The sequence below is a fragment of the Bufo bufo genome, chromosome 2, assembly GCF_905171765.1.
Source record: "Bufo bufo chromosome 2, aBufBuf1.1, whole genome shotgun sequence".
Taxonomy (NCBI): domain Eukaryota; kingdom Metazoa; phylum Chordata; class Amphibia; order Anura; family Bufonidae; genus Bufo; species Bufo bufo.
In genome coordinates this window covers 202,789,161-202,815,812 of record NC_053390.1, presented here as the reverse complement: position 1 = coordinate 202,815,812, position 26,652 = coordinate 202,789,161, and the positions used below count along the sequence as shown (strand labels likewise).

Genomic DNA, 26,652 nt, shown 5'->3' with positions numbered 1-26,652 from the left:
TCCGTTGCTCCGTTCCGTAGCCCCTCAAAAATAATATAACATGTCCTATTCTTGTCCGTTTTGCGGAGGACAAGAATAGGCATTTCTACAATGGGCCGCCCGTTCCGTTCCGCAATTTGCGGAAGGCACACGGGTGGCTTCCGTCTTTTGCGGACCGCAAAAAAGGAACGATCGTGTGCATGAGGCCTTAAGCAAATGATAAACTGCTTGGAGGACAATTCCCCTATATTTTATCCTTTGCTTTCCATTTCTTTGTGTATAAGAGATGCCTATGTACTAACACTGTGATTATATACCTTCCAGGCATTGCTGTGTGCATTGGGATGGCCACTACTTTTGCTTACGCTAATTCCTCTGTCAAACACCAGGTGTCTCTAAAGGTAAGGACATCTGCCGGGACCGAGCTGTGGTAAAGCCAGAGAGCATTCCCTTCTGATGCTGATATAATACATTTATATGGGCGTTTGGTTAAATTAAAGCGAGGTTCATTTCCTTTCGTTTGCTATTAACAGAATTGAAGGGCGTCACGTTACTATAGACTAGTAAGAGATGCATTCGTTCTGATGAGTGACTGGGTCCTAGTTGTCAGACCCTCTCCACATGTCAGATTTTCATGGTCTAACTATCCGAAGGATAAGCCTGTAATGTTCTAGTTTTAGACGTCGGTCTTAATAAGCCCCTGCACTGGTGGTGGATCTGCCGCAGTTATGTAGAGGTGCCAGTCTCTACATAACTTTGTCGTATCCACCGCTGATTCTAAATGTAAGCCAGCTTCCGAGCTGTCTTACATTTAGATCATTTTCTACTCCTAAAACAGGCGTAGAAAACGGTAAATGAGACGGGTCTACCTGCCCCCACCCACTTGTTTAGACCTGGCGTGAGCGGGGAAAAGTCGCAGATTGCGGTGCAAAGGAACCTTTGTGCCACAATCTGCACCAGAAATCTGCTTAATTTAGGTGCATTTCAGTTTAATAAATGACCCCCACAGTGTGCAAAAGAGACATTCGGGTTCTCTTTGGCAAATACTGATCTGTCTTTAAAGGGTCACTGAGCGTTCACAAAATGTTTCATATATCTACAAACCCTCAATGGCCTAGTATATCGATCTCTGTTGCTACTTTCACACTGGCGTTTCTGGATCAGCCCAAAACGGATCAGTTTAACCCCATTGCATTTTGAATGGATAAGGACCCGTTCAGAATGCATCAGTTTGGCTGCGTTTGGTCTCCGTTCCGCCTTTTGAGGCGGACACTAAAATGCTACTTGCAGCGTTTTGTTGTCCTCCTGACGATGCGGAGCCAAACGGATCCGTCCTGACTTACAATGTAAGTCAATGGAGACGGATCAGTTTTCACTGACACAATATGGTGCAATTGAAAACGGATCCGTCCCCCATTGACTTTTAATGTAAGTCAAGACGGATTTGACTTAGACTCTTTTTTGAAAGAATAATGCAAACAGATCCGTTCTGAACGGATACAAGCGTTTGCATTATCGGTGCGGATCCGTCTGTGCAGATACAAGACGGATCCGCACCGAACGCAGGTGTGAAAGTAGCCTAATAGTAATTCTGCTTCCTGCTTTCAGCCATGCTGACACGTCTATGAGAACTAATGGTTATCCTTTTTGTCATCCGCCAGGAGAAGCGATCTGTTTTTACCGTATTTTGGATCGTGGCCTTTTTAATGGGGAACACTGTTTACCTGCTTTATAGTTTCCGCTCTCAGCAGCTGTACTACAGGTGAGTTTATCCATATCTATGATGGCATGGTAGTCAATGTATAAGAAAGCGCAGTGCTTATACACGTTACCATTTGAGCTCAGTACATCGGTCAGCCATAGCATTAAAACCAGGTAAAGTGAATAACACTGATTATCTTGAGACAATGGCACCAGTCCAAGGGTGGGATATATTGGGCAGCAGGTGAATGTTCATGAAGTTGATGTGTTGGACAAAATGGGCAGACGTTAGGATGTGGGCGATGTTGATGAGGACAAACTTGGCGAGCTTTTTGTGGAGTGTTTCCAGGATGCAGAGGTTAATACCTACTAAAAGTGGTCCAAAGAAGGATTCAATGACTGGGTCTCAGGTGACCAAGGTTCATTTCTGTGCAGAAAAACGACATAAATTGATGAAAACGTTAAAAAGCTGTGATACGGTATGTCATCGAGACATTGCAAAACGTTTGATTGGTGGGGATCTGAGTAGAGACCTCCACCGATCGCCAGAATGAGGAGAGAGAAGCTCTCACATAGCACGCTCTCTAATCACTGCAGGAGACGGGTTCACTAGAAAGTCTATGGGCCCATCTCGATTCCTCTCAAGGAGAGAGAGCGCGATATGCCAGTTTCTCTCGCCTCGTTCTAGAGATCTGTGGGGGTCTCAGGACTCCGACCTCCACTGTTTAAAACTGTCTCTTTGACATATCAAAAGTGTTTTGAAAATTCAGTGACTCTTTAATACTGGCTATGATAGAGAGTTGTCAGAGTACACCGAGTATCACAGCTTGCTGCGTAACTGCAAACTTCTTAGTATGCCCAATGCCCATCCATCAGAACCGAACCATGGAGCAATGTGTTTCAGGATTCATTTGATGAACATGACAAAGGGGGTCATTTATCAAAGAGCCAGAAACTGCTGGACAAAAGTTGCATGGGGCCATTTTATGACTTTTTGCACTTTTGTGCCCCTAAATGTAGGTGCTTGTGATGTTTTTACGCTGTCCTCTCCACTTGGGAGTGGTAGAGGCCAATTCACTAACATTTACATTAAACAGGGACTGGAGTAGATTTCAATCTAGGCGCATGGATTCCTGAAGGATGCGCCTAATTTATGAATTAGGCGCACCCTCCGGTGGCACAGGGGATATCAAGGTCAGGCATAAAGCGCTGCTCTTTAAAGGGGTATTCCGGTTACATTAAGTTAACCCAGCGGTAGGACCCTCTCCGATCTAATAGTTATTCCATATCCTGTAATGTAACCAGAATACCCCTTTAATAAAGAGTTTAAGATGTTGACTTGGCCTCCTTCTCCAGATCTCTATCAGTCGAGCTTCTGTGGGTGTGCTGGAAAAAAAAAGTTCAATCCATGGAGGCCTTACTGCACAACTAATAGGACTTAGCAGAACTGCTGCCAACATCTTTGTGCCAGATACTAAAGACCTCTAAAGGTATATTATAGTAAGTCATGCGTTGATAGGTCAGAGCCTTTTTTGGACACTCAAGGAACCTACACAACATAGTGTTATGTTTAATGTTCTGGCTGACGGATGTGTGTGTGTGTGTATATGTGTATGTATATATATATATATATATATGTGTGTGTGTATATATATATATATATTATATTATATTATATTATATTATATTATTATACACACTGAGTGAACTTAGATTTTGGTGTAAATCGTGCCAATATGTGGCACAATTTGGCGTTTCTAGGCTTAGAGAAGTGACCTTCGTAAGAATGTGGTCTGAGGTGCAATGTTTTGCACAAAAATTGCGCCACAATTGTATAAAATTCTGTTGCAGACTAAGCCAACCAATAGTTGGCATAGCGTCCTAGAAAAGTGTCTATCCCTGCATCCAGTCTAAGCCCATTTGATAGATCTGCTGCAGGTCTAGATATCCTGTCTGAGATTACACCATCTATAGGATTAGTAAACCCGCCCCAGTGTATATGTGTGTACTGCATGTGCGCACAATAGGGAGCTTTGATTTAAACAGTTCCATTTAGTTTTGCCAGCTAAAGAAAAATTGGTAGAAAGTGAGTAAAGAAATATTAATGCATCAGCATGATGAAATACAGTAACTCTTAAAGGGATTCTGTCACCAGATTTAACCCTATTAAGCTAGCTGACATTAGTGATGTGCCAATTTCAGCTAAACCTAACTAGCCTATTCCTACTTTTATCTTTGCCCCGTTACGCCAGAAATCTAACTTTTGTAATATGCTAATTAGCCTCTAGGAGCAGGGGGGAGGGGTGGGGGGGCGTTGTTCCTGCTCCTAGAGGCTCCGTTCTCCCACCTTTGTCGCCCCCTCCAAGTCCTGATTGACAGGGCCAGACAGCGCTCGCATCTGTCTGCCAGCCCTGTGCTCTAGTGAAATCTTGCGCCGTTCCGTAATACTGAACGGCGCAGGTGCGGTGAGGGAAAGACGCTCGCAGGCTGCCAGCTTCCTCACCGCGCCTGGGTTGAATACTAAACGGCGCAAGATTTCACCAGAGGAGCACAGGGCTGGCAGACAGATGCGAGCGCTGCCTGGTCCTTTCAATCAGGACTTGGAGGGAGGCGACAAAGGTGGGAGAACGGAGCCTCTAAGAGCAGGAACAACGCCCCCCCCCCCCTCCTGCTCCTAGAGGCTAATTAGTATATTATAAAAGTTAGATTTCTGGCGTAACGGGGGCAAAGATAAAAGTAGGAATAGGCTAGTTAGGTTTAGCTAACATTAGCACATCACTAATGTCAGCTAGCTTAATAGGGTAAAATCTGGTGACGGAAACCCTTTAATCTGTAAGGCTCTGCTGTGGCCACTTTTCCACTGTATGGTACTAGCTCTTCCATACTCTACTCACCTCGCATCTCTCCAATCACTAGTCAGCAGTGCGGTCAAATGACTTCGGGGTACTGGCTTGGCTTGTTTGGAACTTCCTCAGATAGGTACCAAACAGGTACCAGGTACTATTTTCAACTTTGGCCTAGTGGAAAAATGAAAAAGAAAAAAAACTGAGTAGATTCAGGTAAAGTCAAGCCAGTTCCATGTAGTGGAAAAGGGGCTCACTAGTGCATGATGGACCCATATTTACTTATGATGGAGTCCATTCAGGTTCTGTTGTGGTGTCCATCATTCTGACGGGAAGGTTATCACTGCTTGCACTGCTTTTTTTTTTTTTTTCCAACAAACACAAATGTGAACATAGCCTAATTAAAGGTGGAACCGAACTACACTCTTGAAAGAAGTATTTAAAACAAAAAAATATATTTTAGCAAAACCGCAATTCACACTTTGGAGGAAAAATTTGTAGAGATCTGAGATCTAAGGCCCCGTAGTGACTGCCGTAAAAAGGGATATTGGTGCTCACTAAAGGGGTAAACGCTCCTCCAATCCCCATCCTTAAAGGGTATTGGAAGGAAATGCCACCAGTGTCAGATAGGTGCAGGTCCATCCTCTGGAACCCGGCCTATCTCCAGAACAGGCCCTCAAAAGTGAAGGAGAGCGCACCATTTATTTCTATGGGAGCAAGTGAGCTTGGCTATTTTTGGAAGTCCCAAAGAAATGAATGGAGAGAGCAGTGTGCAAGCGTGGCCACCGATCCATTGACCTCTATGGGACTGCAGGAGATAACCGAGCCAGCGGAGGGTGGCTGTGCATATGCAGCTTCTCTCTGCTCACTTTGGGGGTCCTGTTCTGGAGAGTAGGTGAGGGTCTTAGAGGTGAAACCCTCACCTATGTGACATCGGTGGCATGTCCTAGCGATATGCCACTAATGTCTCAGTTAAGACAACCCCTTTAAACTTCTGAATGGATGGGGTCACATACAGCTTTGCAACCCATTACTGGCCTCAGTGATGACATGTTCCCAAGTGGCACATGATCCAGCAGTGATGTTCCACCACAGTACACATGACCACCGTCCATCCTGAGGTTTACAGGATGGGGACCGGTAGACCGCTGAAGGGAGTGTGAACAGATCAGCAGGGAGCAGGCGAGTAAGAATTTTTTCACAGGTACAACAAAGAGTTGTCCAAGTTTCAGAGGGGTTGTTCAATTTTGGCGACCTGTTAAACAAGCAGGAAATATCTGCAATGTCTGAGCGAGACCATGTTACCTTACTGATCTATGCTAAGATGCAAAATGTATTTTTCTTTATTTTATGTTTAATGTTTTTATTTAATTTTTCACTTTTATGTTTTAGGTTATCACTTAGCCATGTGTGGCGTGTGAGTATTTTCTGTTTTGTTTTTCTGTTTTAGTATTTTATTATTTATCTTCTTTTTTTCAGTTATGTTTTATTTCTGTTTTACAGACTTCTCAAGCATGTCCTAGATAGGGTAACTAGAGTATGGTGAAGAATGAGCTGGGAGTCAGAGATTATTGAAGTACGATTAAGGACATGCCTGTCGCGTCACGTTGGACTGATTGTTCAGTGCTCAGTGAAGGTCATTTCTCTACCAGTGCTATCTTGTAATTGGGACAAGGTGTCAGGATGCTCGCTCAGGGAGCGAGCAAAGCAAAGTCAGTGACAGCAAGGCCATTATTCTTTGTCTGCATCGGCTTTATAATATAAACTGTATGTAACCTTAAAGTTGACACAGAGAACTTGCATCTACAGAACAAATGCTGACCAGTAATACTCACCTTACTCGTCCCCTGCCACCCCTGTGTTACCCCTCCTGAGTGTCCTGCCGGTCTCTGGTCACCCAGCATTCGTATTGGTGCATTGACACAACATGTGACTATTGCAGCCAATCAACTATGTGGAGAAAGACTGGGGTGTGTAAGGTGTCGGCACAGGAGTAGAAGGGGATTGGTAAGTTATTACTCCTTTTGTTGTTTTATTCCATTGGGATGGACAATGCCTTCCACCTCTATAACCTATATTTTTAACATCTAAAAATAAATGATTTGTTTCCCTGTGATCACAGAAATAATCCAAATCGTCCGTGTAAATGGGAAACCAATACAAAGAAATAGTGTTAATAAACGCAATGTTCTCTAGTTATGAAAGGATAGAACTGTGTGGCTTTTGACTCATGACTTTGTCTCATTAAAGGCATTCGGTCACCTGGATTTTGGCTATAGAGCTGCTAGATCGCCGGTAGCATGTCTGCAATATACATTCCCCATAGCTTTTATTTGGGCAAAAAAACGATTTTAGATATACAGTCAGGTCCATAAATATTGGGACATCGACACAATTCTAACATTTTTGGCTCTATACACCACCACAAATGATTTGAAATGAAACAAACAAGATGTGTTTTAATTGCAGACTGTCAGCTTTAATTTGAGGGTATTTACATCCAAATCAGGTGAACGGTGTAGGAATTACAACAGTTTGCATATGTTCCTCCTACTTGTTAAGGAACCAAAAGTAATGGGACAAGTGGCTTCTCAGCTGTTCCATGGCCAGGTGTGTGTTATTCCCTCATTATCCCAATTACAATGAGCAGATAAAAGGTCTAGAGTTCATTTCAAGTGTGCTATTTGCATTTGGAATCTGTTGCTGTCAACTCTCAAGATGAGATCCAAAGAGCTGTCAGTATCAGTGAAGCAAGCCATCATTAGGCTGAAAAAACAAAACAAACCCATCAGAGAGATGGCAAAAACATTAGGCATGGCCAAAACAACTGTTTGGAACATTCTTAAAAAGAAGGAACGGCGACTTCCGGTTCCGGCGCTGGGATGCAGGACGCGGAGTGAGTGAGCTCCGGCACCTGCCCCTATAAATCCTCCTGCGCTCCGACCTAGTGGACGAAAAGGGACCCCGAAAGTCACCTGGGGGTTCCCGCTAAGTGTTGGCCGACGGTCCATGGACCGATACTTGCTGAGGAGCGGCAGACGACAAGTGGTGAGCGGGACGAAAATGACCGCAAGTGCTGCGCAGGGCAAGATGGCGGATTCCCGCCCACACTCCCCGATAGCGATCCAAGAGGCCACAGAGGTGGTGGAAAACGGAGGCAAGCCTTCAGGGGATCTCAGCAATATCGATTACAAGACGCTGGCTATCGAAGTGGCCCGCTATCTGGCCCCAGATATAAAAGAGACTCTTGCCAAGACCCTCACACAGTCTCTACATGAACTGCACTCCACGGTGGCAAGACATGAGGCAAGCATAGAGGAGTTGGAGCAAAGGGTTGCGGCGATGGAGGATGATATGAACAGATGTACTCATGAAGCCCAAGATCTTTATAAGCAGAACATCGTTCTGAAAGACCGCCTGGAGGACCTGGAAAATAGGTCCAGGCGGAATAATTTAAGAATAGTGGGCCTGCCAGAGAGTGTGAAACAGCCTGCCTTGAAAGAGATTTGCGAGATAGAAATACCTCAAGCACTGAACCTGTCCGGAAGACGCATTGTGGAGCGGGTCCACAGAGTAGGCCCTGCAGTGGACTTTCAGTCACAAGAACGCAATGTTTCACAGAATCTCCAGTCTAGGCCGCGGCAAATTATTATGCGGTTCCTAGACTATAACGACAAGGAAGCCATCCTGAGAGCTTTTCGAGCTCGCAAAGGGCCACTGAAGGTCAGAGGACATACCTTGCTAATGTTTGCTGACTACTCTGCAATGGTGGCGAAAAAGAGGCGAGATTTCAGCGCGGTTTGCTCGGAACTGTATAGGCGACAAATACGGTTCCAGCTATTGTATCCGGCGATTTTAAAGATCTCAACGGAGGATGGCGAGGTCAAAACCTACCAAGATCCGGTGGCAGCAGAAGAGTTCCTGCGGAATAATAGCACGGAGGGTGAGCCAAGGCACAGAGGACGGTCGCCGGGACAGCAACAGCGGAGGAGGGAGAGGACAAGAAGCCCGGAGTGGAGACGCTCACCTCTAGCAGACAGACGCGGACGAGACTGGGAGATGGTTCCAGTTGATAAGAGAGGGCTTCGCTCTTCCAGAAGAAGGGACTCTTGGTCAAGATGAGGGGGACATTACTGGAAGCTATGTTTAGTTTAGTTCTGTTCTGAGTCATTTTTCTACCAGCAATGGAAAGTGGACATGGTTTAACATGTACAACGGGAGTGTGGTTATGCATAGCAGTACTGTCTAAAAATTTATCTGTGGGATTGCATGGATATATGTTTTGAAGAAAAGAGCATTGCGGTCAGAAAAGTGTAAAGTATGGGGGACGGGTGATTGAGTGCTGCAGCCTAGAAAAAAGGGAAGTCGAGAATAAGGGAGGAGGTTGTTAGTTGGGTAATATGTGTCACAGAGACAATTTGGTTCTAGGGGTTTTGCCTAACAGGGATGGGGGAGGGAAGGGGGTAGTTTACAATATTGTATGTGAATATGTTCATGTTGATTTCTGTGCATCAGCTGGCACCTGTCCTGGAAGTATCTGGGTATTGGGATATGTTTCTCCAGTCATCATTTTAGTCAATATCCTAAATTATGAAGATAGTGAGTTGGAATGTTAAGGGCCTCCGTTCTCCGCAGAAGAGATGGATGATTCTCCGCCATCTAAAAAAATTAAAACCTGATATAGCACTACTTCAGGAAACTCATTTACCAGCAGGAGATTTTGGCAGGATGCAAAAATTGTGGGTGGGCCAGGTGATAGGGTCCTCCTCCTCAGAGCGGAAAGCGGGGGTCCTGATTTTGTTCAACAAAGCTTTCAACTTCACTTTGCTGAGTTCAGTAACGGATGACAACGGGAGGTGGGTAAAGGTGTCGATACGGGTCCAAAATAGGGAATACACTGTATTCAATGTATATGGTCCGAATGCTAATAATTCACAATTTTTCAGGGCGCTGGAAAGTAAGTTATTGTTGGACAGGACCTCAAACCTGATTGTAGGAGGTGACTTCAACTCAGTGATGATGGGGCAGGAGGATAGAAAGACTGAGGCGAAAGGGGGCAGAACTACGGTAGCTCATGACGTAGTCTTGGGGCAGCTGACAGAATCAGTGGGTCTGATAGATCCCTGGAGGCAGTTACACCCTGACGACAGAGAGTATTCCTTTTACTCTCACGCTCAGGATTCCTGGTCACGCATTGACTACATCTTTGTCCAAGGCTCACTAGCGGGGTTGGTAGAACACGCTGAGGTGGGGGATATTATGGTGTCAGATCATGCTCCGGTGTCCCTGACCTTGAGGGACAGTTATCCAAAGGGATCAGATTACCTGTGGAGATTCCCCTCGGGGCTAGTGGGAAATGAGGACTTCCAGAATAAGTTAATTGGCTGGTGGGAAGAATATAGGGAGGATAATCAGGTCCACATAGACAACCCGGAACTTTTTTGGCAAACATCAAAAGCAGTTTTGAGGGGGCGCATTATGAGTTACATTTTTGGTAGGAAAAAAGCTTGTCAGCGGTCATTGGAAAGAACCAGTAATAGAGTCAGACAAATGTACAGGCAGTTCACGGAAATGCCCACAGCGGATAATAAGGCAAAATGGGTTGAAGCACGTCAGGCTTTTGAAGCTAGTGAAAAGCATAAAGAATCTCTCAGACAAACCCAGTTTGAAGCTAAATTATATCGTTTTGGTAATAAAGCGGGTCGTTTGCTGGCCAACCTAGCGAAAGGTCGAAGAGAGCCCCAATATATATTTAGTTTGAAAGATGGTGACGGGAAGATAGTCGTTGACCCGGCGGGCATTAGCAGAATAGTAGGTCAATATTATGAGACCTTATATAAGGATCACTCCTCAATGTCGTTAGTTGATACCCTCTTAGATAAGGTGGAGTTGCCCACAGTGACATCTGAACAGCTTATGAAACTAAATGCGGATGTGACTGTGGAGGAACTCCAGCTAGTCATTAAAGGGCTGAAAAACGCAAAAGCCCCAGGGCCTGATGGCTTCACGGGAGAGTATTACAAGGTGCTAATCTCGCAGGTTTCCCCAATAATGTTACAGCTTTATAATGACGTATTGAAGGGCAAGTCCCATCCAGATAAGGAAAATGTATCCTATATTAAACTCCTACCTAAGTCAGGGAAAGACCCACTTATGCCTAGTTCATATAGGCCTATATCCCTAATAAACGTAGACACAAAGATCCTATCTAAAATTATTGCTGACAGGTTAGCCTCTTTTTTGCCATCTTTAATAGGTGCTGAACAGGTGGGATTTGTCCAGGGCCGCTCAGCGGTCAAGAATATTCGGACGGTTTTAGCAGTGTTAGATAGAGTCAGACATGACCCTCGTCCAGGGGAGTGTCCAGCCATGCTCACCTTGGACGCAGAAAAAGCTTTCGATAATGTACGGTGGGCTTGGCTGGAGGCGGTACTGGACAGATTGGGATTCAAGGGGGCTTTTAGGACGTTTATTGCAAATTTGTACAGTAACCCAAGAGCACGGGTATATACCCAGGGATATCTCTCCAAACCTTTTAAACTGGAAAAGGGTACAAGACAGGGGTGTCCGCTTTCACCCCTACTCTTCAACCTAGCACTAGAGCCACTATCACGGCTCCTTTGCACTTCGGACCTGTATACAGGGATTGAGGTGGGAACAAAACAAGTGAAGGCGGCGCTCTTTGCCGATGATGTGGTATTATTTCTGGCTAGACCGGGAGTACATGTCCCAGTTATTTTCAAGGCTTTGGAGGCTTTTGGAAGTTATTCTGGGTACAGGGTGAACATTTCAAAATGTGAACTCTTGCCTTTAGTGCCCATGAATGACATTGCACAAAAAGTAAAAAGAGATCAAGGAATTAGCATAGCCAAATCCAGCATAACATATCTAGGGGTAAAAATAGGGAGGGACCCGCACTCTCTATCAATTAAATTTTCCACCATTACTGTCCCGTATAGGGGCCGACCTGGATAGATGGCAAGGCCTACCTCTCTCCCTGATGGGGAGGTGTTGCTTGGTGAAGATGATGGGAGTCGCCAGGCTGTTATATCCAATGCAGACTATTCCATTACTGCTAAGACATGCTGATGTCAAACTCTTAGAAAGCAGATTTGTACGGTTTATATGGCAAGGCAAAAAGCCGAGAGTGGCCCTGGACAAATTGAAACTGAGAAGGGAGGTGGGGGGGATCAACTTCCCGGACGTTAGGGGTTATAATATAGCATGTAACAGCAGGTACATATTGGATTGGGCAAATCAGACCTCTTATTATACAAATCTAAGTCTGGAGAAACAGCTAGCAAAACCTTGGGACCTGATGGCATTATTGCACACTAGTATACCTAACTTGCCGAGATCAATTAAAATGTCACTGCTGTTAAGGGATACTATTGTAGTGTGGAAAATACTGAGGAAGATGTATGATTTGCCCTATCAAATATCTAAGCATCTCCCAATAGCAGCCAACCCTAGCTTTGAGCCAGGAAGGAATAGCAAGAGTATAGCAATGTGGTTAAACAAAGGGATAAGAACGATGGGTGACGTATTTCATGAGACAGAACCTCGGTGGAGGACACAGGAAGAGTTGAGGGAGAGGTGGGGATTGCAAGGTTCGACATTCTTGACATACATGCAACTTATGTCATATGGCAAGGGATTATGCAGGGATCTGACAAAAGAATGGAGGACAAATGATTTTGACAGTTTTCTACGGCAAAAGGTTAGACCGACAATCTCACTTCTTTACCAATCCCTGAGAAATAGATGGGAGAGAGTAGATTCCAAGAACATGTTTCGGAAGTGGGGAATACTATTGGAGGTTAAGGATGTGCACCAGTTGGTCTGGACGGGCATAGGGACGCTACATCAGGCTGTTCCGGATGAAAACTGGCGTGAGACTCACTTCAAAATTCTACATCGCGCAATATACGGTTTTGATGTTCCAAAGACAGGTTTAAAACTAGACAGAATAGTGGCATGTCCAAAATGTGATTCCCCTAGAACGGATTTATACCATGGACTGTGGAGCTGTCCGAGATTGAAATCATATTGGGAAGAAGTCTCTGACTTACTAAAAAAGTGTGGTAGGAGTGAGACGGAGATTACTCCTGTAGTGGTGATCTTGCATGTCCAATACCACAACGATGACCGATCCGATAGTTACACAACGTCGTCTCTACTGCCAATGGAGCATAAAATTGTGCTTGGGGCAAAAAAATGCTTATTAAATATGTGGCTTCAATCTCAGACTCCCTCGATATCCATGGTCATCGCGTGTCTCAGACGTATATTCCATCTGGAATGGTTGGAAGCGACACAACAAAAAGAGGTTAGAGGGAAAAAATTATATCTAACGTGGCGCAAATTTATCCTGGGTCATATTGATCAAGGTGAATATAGCCGGGTTATGTCCCCCTTCAAATTGACGGAGTGGTATGTGTTGGAGGACCTCAAGGATAGACTGGGAATGTTAAAAGTGACATAGATGTTACCAGATACATACGTACTGATGTGTAGCCAGGTATGGTGCTTAAGCTGATGCAGGGAAGGGAGGGAGGGGAGAATTGTGTTCTATATTGGGGGGTTTTGTTTTAACTTTCCAAATGATGTAACGTGCCGAGCATGTACTTTCCATGTCAAAACCATCTTCATGTACACTGTGATATGATGTCAACCTGTTACTCTTTGGATTGTGGGAGAAAAATAAAAAATTATATTAAAAAAAAAAAAAAGGAACGCACCGGTGAGCTCAGCAACACCAAAAGACCCGGAAGACCACGGAAAACAACTGTGGTGGGTGACCGAAGAATTCTTTCCCTGGTGAAGAAAACACCCTTCACAACAGTTGGCCAGATCAAGAACACTCTCCTGGAGGTAGGTGTATGTGTGTCAAAGTCAACAATCAAGAGAAGACTTCACCAGAGTGAATACAGAGGGTTCACCACAAGATGTAAACCATTGGTGAGCCTCAAAAACAGGAAGGCAAGATTAGAGTTTGCCAAACGACATCTAAAAAAGCCTTCACAGTTTTGGAACAACATCCTATGGACAGATGAAACCAAGATCAACTTGTACCAGAGTGATGGGAAGAGAAGAGTATGGAGAAGGAAAGGAACTGCTCATGATCCTAAGCATACCACCTCATCAGTGAAGCATGGTAGTGATGGTGGCATGGCGTGGGCATGTATGGCTGCCAATGGAACTGGTTCTCTTGTATTTATTGATGATGTGACTGCTGACAAAAGCAGCAGGATGAATTCTGAAGTGTTTCGGGCAATATTATCTGCTCATATTCAGCCAAATGCTTCAGAACTCATTGGACTGCGCTTCACAGTGCAGATGGACAATGACCCAAAGCATACTGCAAAAGCAACTAAAGAGTTTTTTAAGGGAAAGAAGTGGAATGTTATGCAATGACCAAGTCAGTCACCTGACCTGAATCCGATTGAGCATGCATTTCACTTGCTGAAGACAAAATTGAAGGGAAAATGCCCCAAGAACAAGCATGAACTGAAGACAGTTGCAGTAGAGGCCTGGCAGAGCATCACGAGGGATGAAACCCAGCGTCTGGTGATGTCTATGCGTTCCAGACTTCAGGCTGTAATTGACTGAAAAGGATTTGCAACCAAGTATAAAAAAGTGAAAGTTTGATTTATGATTATTATTCTGTCCCATTACTTTTGGTCCCTTAACAAGTGGGAGGCACATATGCAAGCTGTTGTAATTTCTACACTGTTCACCTGATTTGGATGTAAATACCCTTAAATTAAAGCTGATAGTCTGCAGTTAAAGCACATCTTGTTCGTTTCATTTAAAATCCATTGTGGTGGTGTATAGAGCCAAAAATGTTAGAATTGTGTTGATGTCCCAATATTTATGGACCTGACTGTATGTAAAAGAGGCAAGTAAGGAGCCCAAGGGGCTGTTACTAACGTTTCCGGAGCCCAGCCACACCCACTGTGAAGGAGCCCAGCACCGCCACGCATCCTCTGAATCTCCTCCTTGCTCCCCGAGGTCACCAAGTTGGAGCGCCATAATCTCGCACATGCGCGAGTACGTGGCATGTCAGTGCCGGCATAGTGTTCGTTCCCTGTGCTGGCATCAGCCTCAGGGAATGGACTGCACATGCGCGAGCTGCGAGTTTACGACGCTCTAACTTTGTGACATCCGGGTGGGCGTGGCTGGGCTCCGGAAACGTTAGTAACAGCCCCTTGGGCTCCTTACTTGCCTCATTTACATATATCTAAAATGTTTTTGTTTTTTTTCCTAAATAAAAGCAATGGGGAATGTATATTGCGGATGTGCTAGCTGCGATCTAGCAGCGCATGTTCGCAGCTCTATAGGCAAAATCCAGGTGACGGGTTCCCTTTAACTGCTGTGACTATAAAGGAGGTCATATACCTTAGAAAGCTGTTGGCCAAATGGTAAGCAACTTCCCACACACACTGGCAATGTGTTCTCAATGGGAGAGGGGAGTGATGGGGAGGGCAGTATTACACCTAGAGATTGTAGCAGATGATTGTCTGGAGGGAAGTGTTCCCTCTCAGCAATCGCCTGCTATTACATGCAGTGATCTCCTCCTCCCTAATGCCATTGCTCGTTCAGTGGAGGTGAAGCGATGCATTTACATGCTGCGATCTCCTTCACAGTATGAGAACGAGGGATGGCTATTGCGATCTGTTTTCCCCATACAGCTGCATTGTTTCTGGCCAGCAGATCGCTGTTTAGACCGCGCGATCTGCTGCCCAGAAATGATGACTGATGTGCCTGTGCGAACAACAGGATCACCCTATGAACGAGCGTTTCGCTCGTTAATCGTGTGATCGGCAGCACCTTTACATGGGTAGGTTGTTGTAATCAAGCGTTCGCAGGAACGTTCATTCCCACTAATCTTATCAATAATCTGACCGTCAAAATCCACCTTTAAGCTACTGCCACACACCTCCAGTGTCCACTTATCTCGCCTGACCCTACCTCCCTCCCCCCCCGACAATCTACCACAAGGGGAGAGTCAAGATACTCCCATACGCAAAAGATGGTCTGCTGAAATTGGTAGATTTGACTGACATTCAAGCAATTGTGTAGGTCCACTTTCAAGCCCCCGAACACGTTGCGGAATACGTGCAGTTTTTCAAAGTGGATTCCCGTGCCCAAAAAAAACACAGCGTATTACAATACCAGCAAAGTATGAGATTACACAAATCAAATGTATATTGTGCGGATTTTTTTCTGTGCTGTAATTGACCTGCCGTGTGGATTTCAGAATAAATGGCATGTCAATTATGTTTGCAGTTTTAGCTGCAGGTCGCACCCTTTTCAATAGAAGGGTGAGATCTGCTGCAAAACCACATCAATTCCGCAACGAAATCTACATTAATCCGCACGCATCTTCTGTATGTCCACCCACACCCGTGTGCAGGTGGCCTTAGGGTGTCCGTAATTGTCAGATTTGTTACAGAAATTTCTGTGCATCTGAATTGGGTTGTTTCTGTGCCTGGATTTTTGCAAAGCCCTATTCAGATGAATGGAATAGACGTAGAAATGTCTGCCAAAATTCTGCTTTGTATGAATATACTCTAAGGCCCATTTGACATGGACTGCACGCATATTCCCACATCAGTAGTTTTACGTGGATCAGGTATGACACCACAAAAGAATGCGCTATTTTGTCTGTGATTATGGATCTCTCACGCTACATTATAGTCTGAGTCCGTAAAAACCACAGACACAACAGGATGTCATCCGTGTTTAGTCCGCGGTTTCCACGGATCGTTGCTAGAACATTCTCTAGAAATAAATTTTCAGCCTAGCAGAGAGGAAAAGAAAACGGACACACGGACCAAGCACGGATCCTTCACCAATGCTGACCATGTCACTGGTGTGATCACTGACATTGACTAATGCAGGTGGGCTGAATTTTCCAGCTGTGTCATGGTCCTTATTCGCTTGTCACGGGTCCAATGCTGCAGCAATACTAATTAGGGACATGTGAGACGGCAATGATGTGTCGCTCTAAGTAATACACTGCCTGTCCAAAAAAAAAAGTTATTTAACCCCAACTGGTGCAATGAGTTGCTTCTCATTTCTTAATCAACCATGTCGAAAGACACATCTCGTGGTCGTGGAAAAGATGTTAGTCTGTTTGACTGTTAGTCTGTTTGAGAAGGGTCAAATCATTGGCATGCATCAAGCAGAGAAAACATCTAAGGAGATTCCAGAAACTACTAAAATTGGGTTAAGAACTGTACAACACATTATTAAAAACTGGAAGGATAGTGGGGACCCATCGTATTCGAGGAAGAAACGTGGCCGGAAAAAAATCCTGAATGATTGTGATCGGCGATCACTTAAACGTTTGGAATCAAATCGAAGAAAAACAACAGTAGAACTCAGGGCTATGCTTAATAGTGAAAGTAAGAGCATTTCCACACGCATGATGAATGGACGGTGACATCTGGGAAGCTTTTTCCATTCACTATTATGAGAGTTATCAGTTGGCTGTCTCCTTGACTCCCATAGTGTGGCCACCTCTCCATTCATTCTCCGCCTGGATGTGGCAGCCAGCAGCTACCTGACCAGATAGGTTGGGTGACCCCTCTTCTAAAGATTGGTTCTTTTATGACGCGCACACCAGATTTGTGCCACAATTTGTGCCACAATTTGCAACTTTTCAGTTTTCTCACTACTTTTAAAAACTTTAACTTTATTCTTCTTTAACCATTCTTTGGTAGAACAACTGGTGCTTAGGCTCGCTGTCTTGGTAGGTGAAATAGACTACATTCTATAATGTTGTCAGAAGTAGTAGTTGCGTCAATAGGGAGATAATTAATGTATGTGACGTGTTTAGAAGTTTTCTACTGTTCTAAGTGGCCCATTCACACAGCTTTTTTTTTTTTTTCCTGTGGAATTTTGGCGGGACACTAACATTGAAAATTCTGCTGGCGGCCATGTCCTTTCTGCTGATTCTTTTCAGCTGAAGATCTTGGAGTGACAGCGGCAAGAAAGGACATGTTCATTCTTTGCTCAGTCATGGTTCTAAACTGCCGCTCTGTGATCTTCAGCGCTGCCTCCTTTTGAAAAGACGTGGACACCTGTGGAACATCAGCTTTGGAGTCCACACTAAAATTCAGTGGGAAAACAATGCCATGTGAACAGACCCTGAGTATATATGGATGATGCTATGTATACTCTCCAACATTTGGTTACTTTTTAGCAATGTTGGTGGATTAAGGTGCAATTACCAGTGCATGTGGTTTTCAATTTGGCTGTGGTATTTACAGGTGAAAAAAAGAACAATGCAGCAGCACTCTGCAAACAAAAATAAAGTACAGTAATGGCATAATAATAGAAAACCTTCTGGTGTAAATGCTACTCTTATTTTGCAAAGTAGAGACTCATGGCAAATACATTTTGTACAAAATTATTTGAGCCCGTCTGCCAAACATCAAGGCGATCTCTTATCAGACGGGAACCTAACACTAAAATCCTACCTGTTGTGTGCCATAATGGCCACCATAAAGTTCAGGGAGGGCAGGTTCCACATGCATGCTGGGTCCACTCTGCTTTATACCATTTTTGGTGCCATAACGGCCTCCATTAAGTCCAGGGATGCAAGTACCAACATGCATGCCAAGCCCACTCTATACCTATCCTGGTGCCAAATGGCTTCCAATACAGACAATGAGAGCATGCTACAGCTTTATACTTGCTCTAATTAAAATTAGCCTATGGGGTGAAATATATTGAAATATAGGTGAAATATATTAACCACTACAGGACCGCCGTACACAGGATTGCGTCTTTGCGGCGGCCCTGTTATTCTGGGTGGAGTCCCACGCGAGATTTCCTGTGAACGCGCGCACACAGGAACCGGAGGTAAACTAGCTGATCTACAGCCTGCCAGCGGTGATCGTTCGCTGGCAGGCTGTAGATGCGATATTTTTATTTTATTTTTTTAACCCCTAAAAGTTATATTAGACACTGTTTTGATAACAGCGTCTAATATACCTGCTACCTGGTCCTCTGGTGGTCCTTTTTGCTTGGATCGACCACCAGAGGACACAGGCAGCTCTGTAATAAGTAACACCACTACACTACACCCCCCCCCCCCCCTGTCACTTATTAACCCCTGATCACCCCATATTAGACTCCCTGATCACCCCGCTGTCATTGATCACCCCCCTGTAAGGCTGGCTCCATTCAGAGGTCCGTATGTGTTTTGCCCCCCTGTAAGGCTCCATTCAGACGTCCGTATGTGTTTTGCGGATCTGATCCGTGGATCCGCAAAACACATACGGACCTCTGAATGGAGCCTTACAGGGGGGTGATCAATGACAGGGTGGTGATCACCCCATATAGACTCCCCCTATAAGGCTTCATTCAGACATTTTTTTTTGGGCACAAATTTGCGGAAATTGATATTTTTTTGTTTTTTCTTACGAAGTCTCATATTCCACTAACTTGTGACAAAAAAATAAAATCTCACATGAACTCCCCATACCCCTCACGGAATCCAAATGCGTAACATTTTTTAGACATTTATATTCCAGACTTCTTCTCACGCTTTAGGGCCCCTAGAATGCCAGGGCAGTATAAATACCCCATATGTGACCCCATTTTGGAAAGAAGACGCCTCAAGGTATTTTGTGAGGGGCATGGCGAGTTCATGTGAAATTATATTTTTTGTCACAAGTTAGCAGAAAAGGAGACTTTGTGAGAAAAAAAATAAAAATCTATTGTGCCAAAAAAAAAAAAACTTCTATGAACTTGCCATGCCCCTCACGGAATACCTTGGGGTGTCTTCTTTCCAAAATGGGGTCACATGTGGGGTATTTATACTGCCCTGGCATTTTAGGGGCCCTAAAGCGTGAGAAGAAGTCTGGAATCCAAATGCCCTCCTAAAAGATACTGATTGGATTTTCGGCCCCTTTGTGCACCTAGGCTGCAAAAAATTGTCACACATGTGGTATCGCTGTACTCAGGAGAAGTTGGGAAATGTGTTTTGGTGTGTCTTTTTACATATACCCATGCTGGGTGAGAGAAATATCTCTCTATAATGACAACTTTGTATAAAAAAAATTGGAAAAGTTGACTTTTAGAGAGATATTTCTCTCACCCAGCATGGGTATATGTAAAAATACACCCCAAAACACATTGCCCTACTTCTCCTGAGTACGGCGATACCACATGTGTGACACTTTTTTTTGCAGCCTAGGTGGGCAAAGGGGCCCAAATTCCAATGAGTACTTTTAGGATTTTACATGGCATTTTTACACATTTGGATTCCAGACTTCTTCTCACGCATTAGGGCCCCTAAAATGCCAGGGCAGTATAACTACCCCACAAGTGACCCCATTTTGGAAAGAAGACACCCCAAGGTATTTCGCGATGGGCATAGTGAGTTCATGGAAGTTTTTATTTTTTGTCACAAGTTAGTGGAATATGAGACTTTGTAAGAAAAAAAAAAATCATCATTTTTTTTCGCTAACAAAAAATAAAAAGTGCTATGAACTCACTATGCCCATCAACGAATACCTTAGGGTGTCTACTTTCTGAAATGGGGTCATTTGTGGGGTGTTTGTACTGTCTGGCCATTGTAGAACCTCAGGAAACATAACAGGTGCTCAGAAAGTCAGAGTTGCTTCAAAATGCGGAAATTCACATTTTTGTACCATAGTTTGTAAACTCTAACTTTTACCCAAACATTTTTATTTTTTTATCAAAGACATGTAGAACAATAAATTTAGAGAAAAATGTATATAGAAATGTAGTTTAAAAAAAAAAAAAAAAAAATTTACAACTGAAAGTGAAAAATGTCATTTTTTTGCAAAAATTTCGTTAAATTTCGATTTAATAACAAAAAAAGTAAAAATGTCAGCAGCAATGAAATACCACCAAATGAAAGCTCTATTAGTGAGAAGAAAAGGAGGTAAAATTCATTTGGGTGGTAAGTTGTATGACCGAGCAATAAACCGTGAAAGTAGTGTAGTGCAGAATTGTAAAAAGTGGTCTGGTCATTAAGGGTGTTTAAGCTAGGGGGGCTGAGGTGGTTAAAGAGCCTCTGTCTGCATGATCAACCCTATTAAGCCAGGCATACTGCCGAATAGGGTTTACAACGTTGATTAAAAAGATACCTTTCTTTTGTCTGTATGTTAAACAGAGATATCTGCATTTTCATACAGGTGCAAATGAGCATGTTGGAGCACCAGGGGGCAGGGTTGAATCCTTGGAACACTGTAAAACCACTGTGCTCTGCCCACTCCCCCTCCCCTTGATTGACAGGGCAAGACATCAGCATGCTGAGGGTAGAGCTGTGTCTTAGCATGTACATATCATATACACTACTTACTATAGCCTTACTATACTGATTTATTCACAGGCCCAATATATGATTATAAAGAACCAAGTAATATGTATTAGTTTTCTAAGTATAAAAACAACTCTCCTCAATATGATAAGGCTGTAGCCTTGGAAGTAAGTGGTCAGCCTTGTATGTAGATGTCCCGGGTTCAAATCCTAGGAGAGACTTCTAGATTTTTTTCTTCCTCATTTAACCCATAATTATAGGCTATAAGTTTGCTATATTGAGAATAGAAGTTTTCTATACTTGGCAAAAACATATTGCTGGTGTCTGTATAATTATATATTGTGTCTGTGAATAAACCAGAAAAAATGTATAAGCTTTCTAAGCATAGAAAACCTCTATTCTCAATATAATAAGGTTATAGCATTTTATTATGGGTTAAAGGGGTTGTCTGGGTTCAGAGCTGAACCCGGACATACCTCCATTATCGCCCCGGCAGCCCCCCTGATTTGCGCATCGGAGCAGTTCATGCTCCGATGCTCTCTTTTGCCCTGGGCTAAATCGCGCAGGGCAAAGGCATTTTTTGGAGATCCGGTGACGTCACCGGCACGGATGGGCGGGATTTAGCACTGCCCTAGCCAGTTAAACGGCTAGGGCAGCACTAAATCCCACCCATCAGAGCCGGTGACATCACCGAACACACTGCTGGTCGGAAGTTTCCGCCCGGTAGTGTGTTATTGAAAACAAGAGAGACCTTGCCCTGCGTGATTTAGCATGAGATGCTCCGATGCTAGCCTTAGGGGGGCTGCCTGGGTGAAAATAAGGATATGTCCGGGTTCAGCTCTGAACCCGGACAACCCCTTTAAATGAGGGAGAAAACAAATTATTAAAGAAAAAAATCTAAAAGTCTATCCTGGTATATCTACATGCAAGACTGACCACTTGGATCCAGGCTACAGCCCTATCATATTGAGAAGAGTGGTTTTCTATACTTCTAAAGCTAATACATATTACTGATGTCTTTGTAATCATATTCTGTGCCTGTGAATAAACCAGTAATATATATTAGCTTTCTAAGCATAGAAAACCTCTATTCTCAACATGGTAAGGCCATAGTAAGTAGTGTATATAATATGTACATGCTAGGAGGACACGGCTATGCCCTTAGCATGCTGATATCTAGCCCTGTCAATCAAGAGGAGGGTGAGTGTGCAGAGCACAGGGGTGTTAAAAAAAAAAAAAAAAGGCAATACTCCAACATGGTGCATATGAATAAAATGCAGATATCTCTGCAGCTGTTTAACATACAGAAAAATATGCTGGCGCAATATAAGTAAAGATTATAAGTCTAAGCTAAACTTGCTTTAGCCACTCTAAACCACCCCCATGATTTGAACTGCAGCTTTGCCAGTTTAGATTGGTTGATGTGTATAAGCTCAAGTCCATCCATCCATTACAACAAAGACAAAATGATTGTAATGCACACAAACTAAACTTCCCAATGAAAAAAATAATCATCATTATTATTAGGCAACAAACACACATATACGGTACCAAGCCAAATACATTTTAGTAGGAGGGTAGCCTGTAGGTCTGTTTGCAGGCAGAATGGCTAGATTGCTGTGTGTGGGGGAGTCAGGAGAGATAGCAGTCCGCTGAACGGTTATTTTTCTGACACTTATTGAAAGTGTATTGGCCCTTTATGTTCTATTGATATCTGCATCATGGTTTCCATTATAAATGGACGAATCCCTGCCGAGTGCTTGACATTTGTATATTTTTTTACTTTCTGTAGAAATGTCCTACCCTTGTCCGCAAAACGGATAAGAATAGGACATGTTCTCTCTTTTTTGCGGGGCCACGGAACAGATGTGTGGATGCAGATTCATTGAAAGGAATGGGTCGCATCCAATCCGCAAAAAATGCAGATCAGATGTGGACCAAAACCTTGGTCGTGAGCATGAGTCCTTAGAATGAGTCTCGTCGGGATTCCACCAAGGTGTTGGTTGTGTTAATAGGAAGAATAGCGCTGCTTGCTGCACTGGAATCAGCATTGGAGATGCGAACCTATGCTTACTTGTGTATTGTATATCCAATGTACAGATTCTTCTACTGCTCTGTGTGTATAGGACTGAACACGTCATTTGACAGTTAAAGTTATAATGCAGTGTATTTTGTGTTCTTTGTGAGGGGCAATGATAAGATTGGCCATTATTAGCTTATTGAGCTTCCATTATGTTTTGTTCTGCTTCACAGACAATCCTGCCGACTTGTAGACAGTTTATTTAGCTGTCTCCTTATCGTTTCTGATCCCTCTAGTTTAACATCAGAGCCATGGAAGAGATGAAGGCAATTTCATTGTCTCATCTGACAGGTTATTGTACCGTATAGTGTGCACTATACCCGAGACTAAATCTTGTCAAATAGGAGAGTTTAATCTTTACAACAATGCTGATTACAGGTATCGAAGTAATGGGCAATTTGCAGAGGCAACAAGTCCCCTGGGCCCAGCAATCTAGTGTTGTATTGCTCTAATTGGTTTATTTGTGGCTGGTGTCAAGCATTGGAAACCAAGCCATTTAGGGACGTGCAACTTCTACCGTCTTTATAAACTTACCCGACTCTATGGACTCCTTTTGAAAGATTAATTGTTTCAAAAGTTTTAGCTTTATTTTCTTAAAGAGCTTGTCCTGAAATAACTAACTTTTCACTGCCTGCCTCTGCTATTGAACAATTCATACTTATCTGCTCTATTTCGCCTCAGTCCTGCTCACTGGTCCATGGCCTGTTTACTTCTTCCCGGACATGGTCACCTGCTCTGCTCAGTGGTGATGTGTCTCCCTATAGCCAGTCATTGGCTGCAGCGGATCAGGTGACCATGCTCGAGAGGAAGTAAACAGGCCTGCGGACCAGAAGATGGACACACATGAGCCAGTGATCAGGACCAGACCGGCATAGAGCAGCAGGTAAGAATGAATCGTTCTATAGTGTAGGCAGGCTTCAGTTAAGTTAGGTATTCCTGGACAACCCCTTTTAAGAAATAGGCTTCTTAGAATGTGTTGTGCAAATTTCTTATTGTTTTTTTTTTTTTGTTCATTCTGCAGTTTTATCTTTCTGAAGCCAAACTTGGAGACCATGGATTTCTTTGAGCTCATGTGGATCGTGGGGATCTCAGACTTTGTTCTGAAATACATCACAGTGTCTCTGAAGTGTCTTATCCTCGCTCTTCCTAGGATTGTGATTGCTGTGAAATCCAAGGTAATTAAAATGGCTATACACATGAGATTACACTCATTCGGCCGTCAGGATTCTCCCTGAACCAATCAAACATATGCATGCTCAGTTCAATTGACATGTGTATATATAGTGAATGGCGAGAGAGGAGAAAGCCGTCGCCAGACTCAAACAAAAGGATGGGGCAGTTGACATCTAATGTGCCTAATCCTTACAATTGGGAACATGCCATACAAATTATTGGCAACAAAAATTGGCGGGTTCAACTGATGAAAAATGTTATTCTCTGACCTGCTAGAAAGGTACCAGATGTAATCTGTAGTGAGGGTAATCTTCTTACCAGCGTCTGTATTTGTGAGTTATAACCTCCCTTCTGCTTCTCAGCTGTGTCATGTGACCAGCAATCAGACTCTCCAAATAACACAGCATCTTGTGTGGACAGGAAGTCAGTTTCTCTATGTATTTCTATGGGAGCCTCAATGTCAGTCTCATAGGAATGAATAGAGAAGTAACTGACTTCCTGTCCTGTGTCAGTTGGAGATTAGAGAGTTGGTCACATGACACTGCTGAGGATCAGAGGGGAGGTTATAACACACAAATACAGTCACTGGTAAGAAGATTACCTTCACTACAGATTACATCATGCAGGCTACTGAGTTATTGATAATACAACCGTCTGCATCCGTTATGAATGGGTCCGGTTGTATTATCTTTAAAATAGCAATGACAGATCCAGCACTCATTGACTTACAATGATTTTAATGCCGGATCTATTGTGCCTGAGAAAACTGATCTCACACCATTAACTTGTATTGTTTGAGTGCATCCCATGCTGGACAGAAAAACGCTGCTTGCGGTTTTCTGTCCGCGATGGGAACACAACCAAACGGAACGGAAGGCATTCTGGTTCACTTCAGTTCAGTTTTGTCCCCATTCACATTGAATGGGGACAAAATTGAAGCGTTTTTCTCCAGTATTGAGATCCTTGGCCGGATCTCAATACCAGAAAAGAAAGACGCAGATGTTTAAAGTAGCCTAACGGGTCACAGAATAAAAAATTTTGTGGGAGTGCTACTTTAAAACTTTTTTTTATAACTTACCATCTCCAACACATTAATTTACACAAATCACATCCCTTTTCATTGCCAAGATGGTAAAGGATGCATTTTTGATTGGATGTCGATTTTTCAAATTTAGGAGTCCACACTTTATTTTTCTGGTGCAGTTTAACTGGTATTCCCACTTTAGACTTTTATGGCCTATCCACAAGATTTCTCTACTGTTCTGGAGAAGGGTCTCAGATGGAAGACCCTTCCAATCAGACATTTATAACATATCCCGTGAATATTCCATATGTACCTTAAGTGGAAATACTCCTTTAATAAAACTGATTGCTGATTGGTTACTAATGGCAAAAAGGTCTCCTGCTTTATATTATTTCACAACAATGTAAATTCAGGTGTTAACCCGACCGTAGATATGCCTTAGATATTTTGTAGTATCCAGCAATAATCAGAATATCTACCGAATCAGTGAGTTTTTTTTAATTTTTTACATCCTATCTCTTTCTATTGCTGTAATATGCACATTCTACTAATCTATGGAGCAGGTAGTGTACAGTCATGCGGTCGGGATTTCTGATGCAGTTTTTGAAGGCAAAATCAGAAGTGGATCATAAAAGGAGAGGAAGTATTAAGGACAGATACCACTTCTCTTTATTTGAATCCACTCTTGATTTTTGGCTATAAAAACTGCCTGTGCGGCCTTACCCTTAGGGCTCATGCACACGAAGGTATTTTTTTTTTTCCGTGTCCGTTCCGTTTTTTTGCAGCCCGTATGCGGAATCATTCACTTCAATGGGTCCACAAAAAACGGAAATGACTCAATGTGCATTCCGTTTCCATATGTCCACATGGCCATTCAGCAAAAAATATAGAACATGCCCTATTCTTGTCCGTTTTGCGGACAAGGATAGGCATTGTTACAATGGATCTTCGAAAAATGGATGCAGTAAGGACGTCACATTTTTTGCGGATCTGTGTTTTGCAGACCGCAAAATACATACGGTCATGTGGATGAGCCCTTAGGGTGATGGCTGCCATGTGGATGATGAGACAACTGCCGTAATTATGTTATGTAATTAGCTCAGTTTCTGTAAGTTGCATGTACATGAACTGTTTTTGCGTTCTTTCTTTTGCTCTAGTTAGTGCAGTTTTTGATGCTTTATTTACCCAATGGATCTTTACTTCAACACGAAACTGCATTTTCAGTTGGTGTTTTTTGGCACCTATGCACAAAAAAAACGTTCAGAAAACACTAAAAACGCAGACACGTATGGAGCGTTTTTTTTTTTTTTTTTTATATGCTTTCCATACATTTCAATGAAAGATTTAGTGTGGATTTTGTCCCGAGATAGAGCATGCTGCTTCTTTTTTCCATGTGGAAATAAATGGGAGGCTGCTTTGAGATGTTTTTTGTAACTAATTTTGAGGAGGAAACGCACCAACATCAGTGGCAAAAAAAATATTTGTGAACTGGCCCCAATTGCTTCCCAAAAAAATGTTTCAGGGTTACAAAATTGCTGTTCTGTTA

At 43.3% G+C, this 26,652-nt stretch overlaps 1 protein-coding gene across 1 annotated transcript in view; it reads left to right on the top strand.

Annotated features, from left to right (window-relative positions):
* RNFT2 (ring finger protein, transmembrane 2) overlaps positions 1-26,652 on the top strand; it is a 92,546-nt gene that overhangs the window by 13,655 nt on the left and 52,239 nt on the right. Inside the window, exons 4-6 of the mRNA XM_040416038.1 lie at positions 304-380; positions 1,641-1,741; positions 23,931-24,084. Coding sequence (XP_040271972.1) covers positions 304-380; positions 1,641-1,741; positions 23,931-24,084 — 332 coding nt within the window. The remainder of the gene's footprint in view (positions 1-303; positions 381-1,640; positions 1,742-23,930; positions 24,085-26,652) is intronic.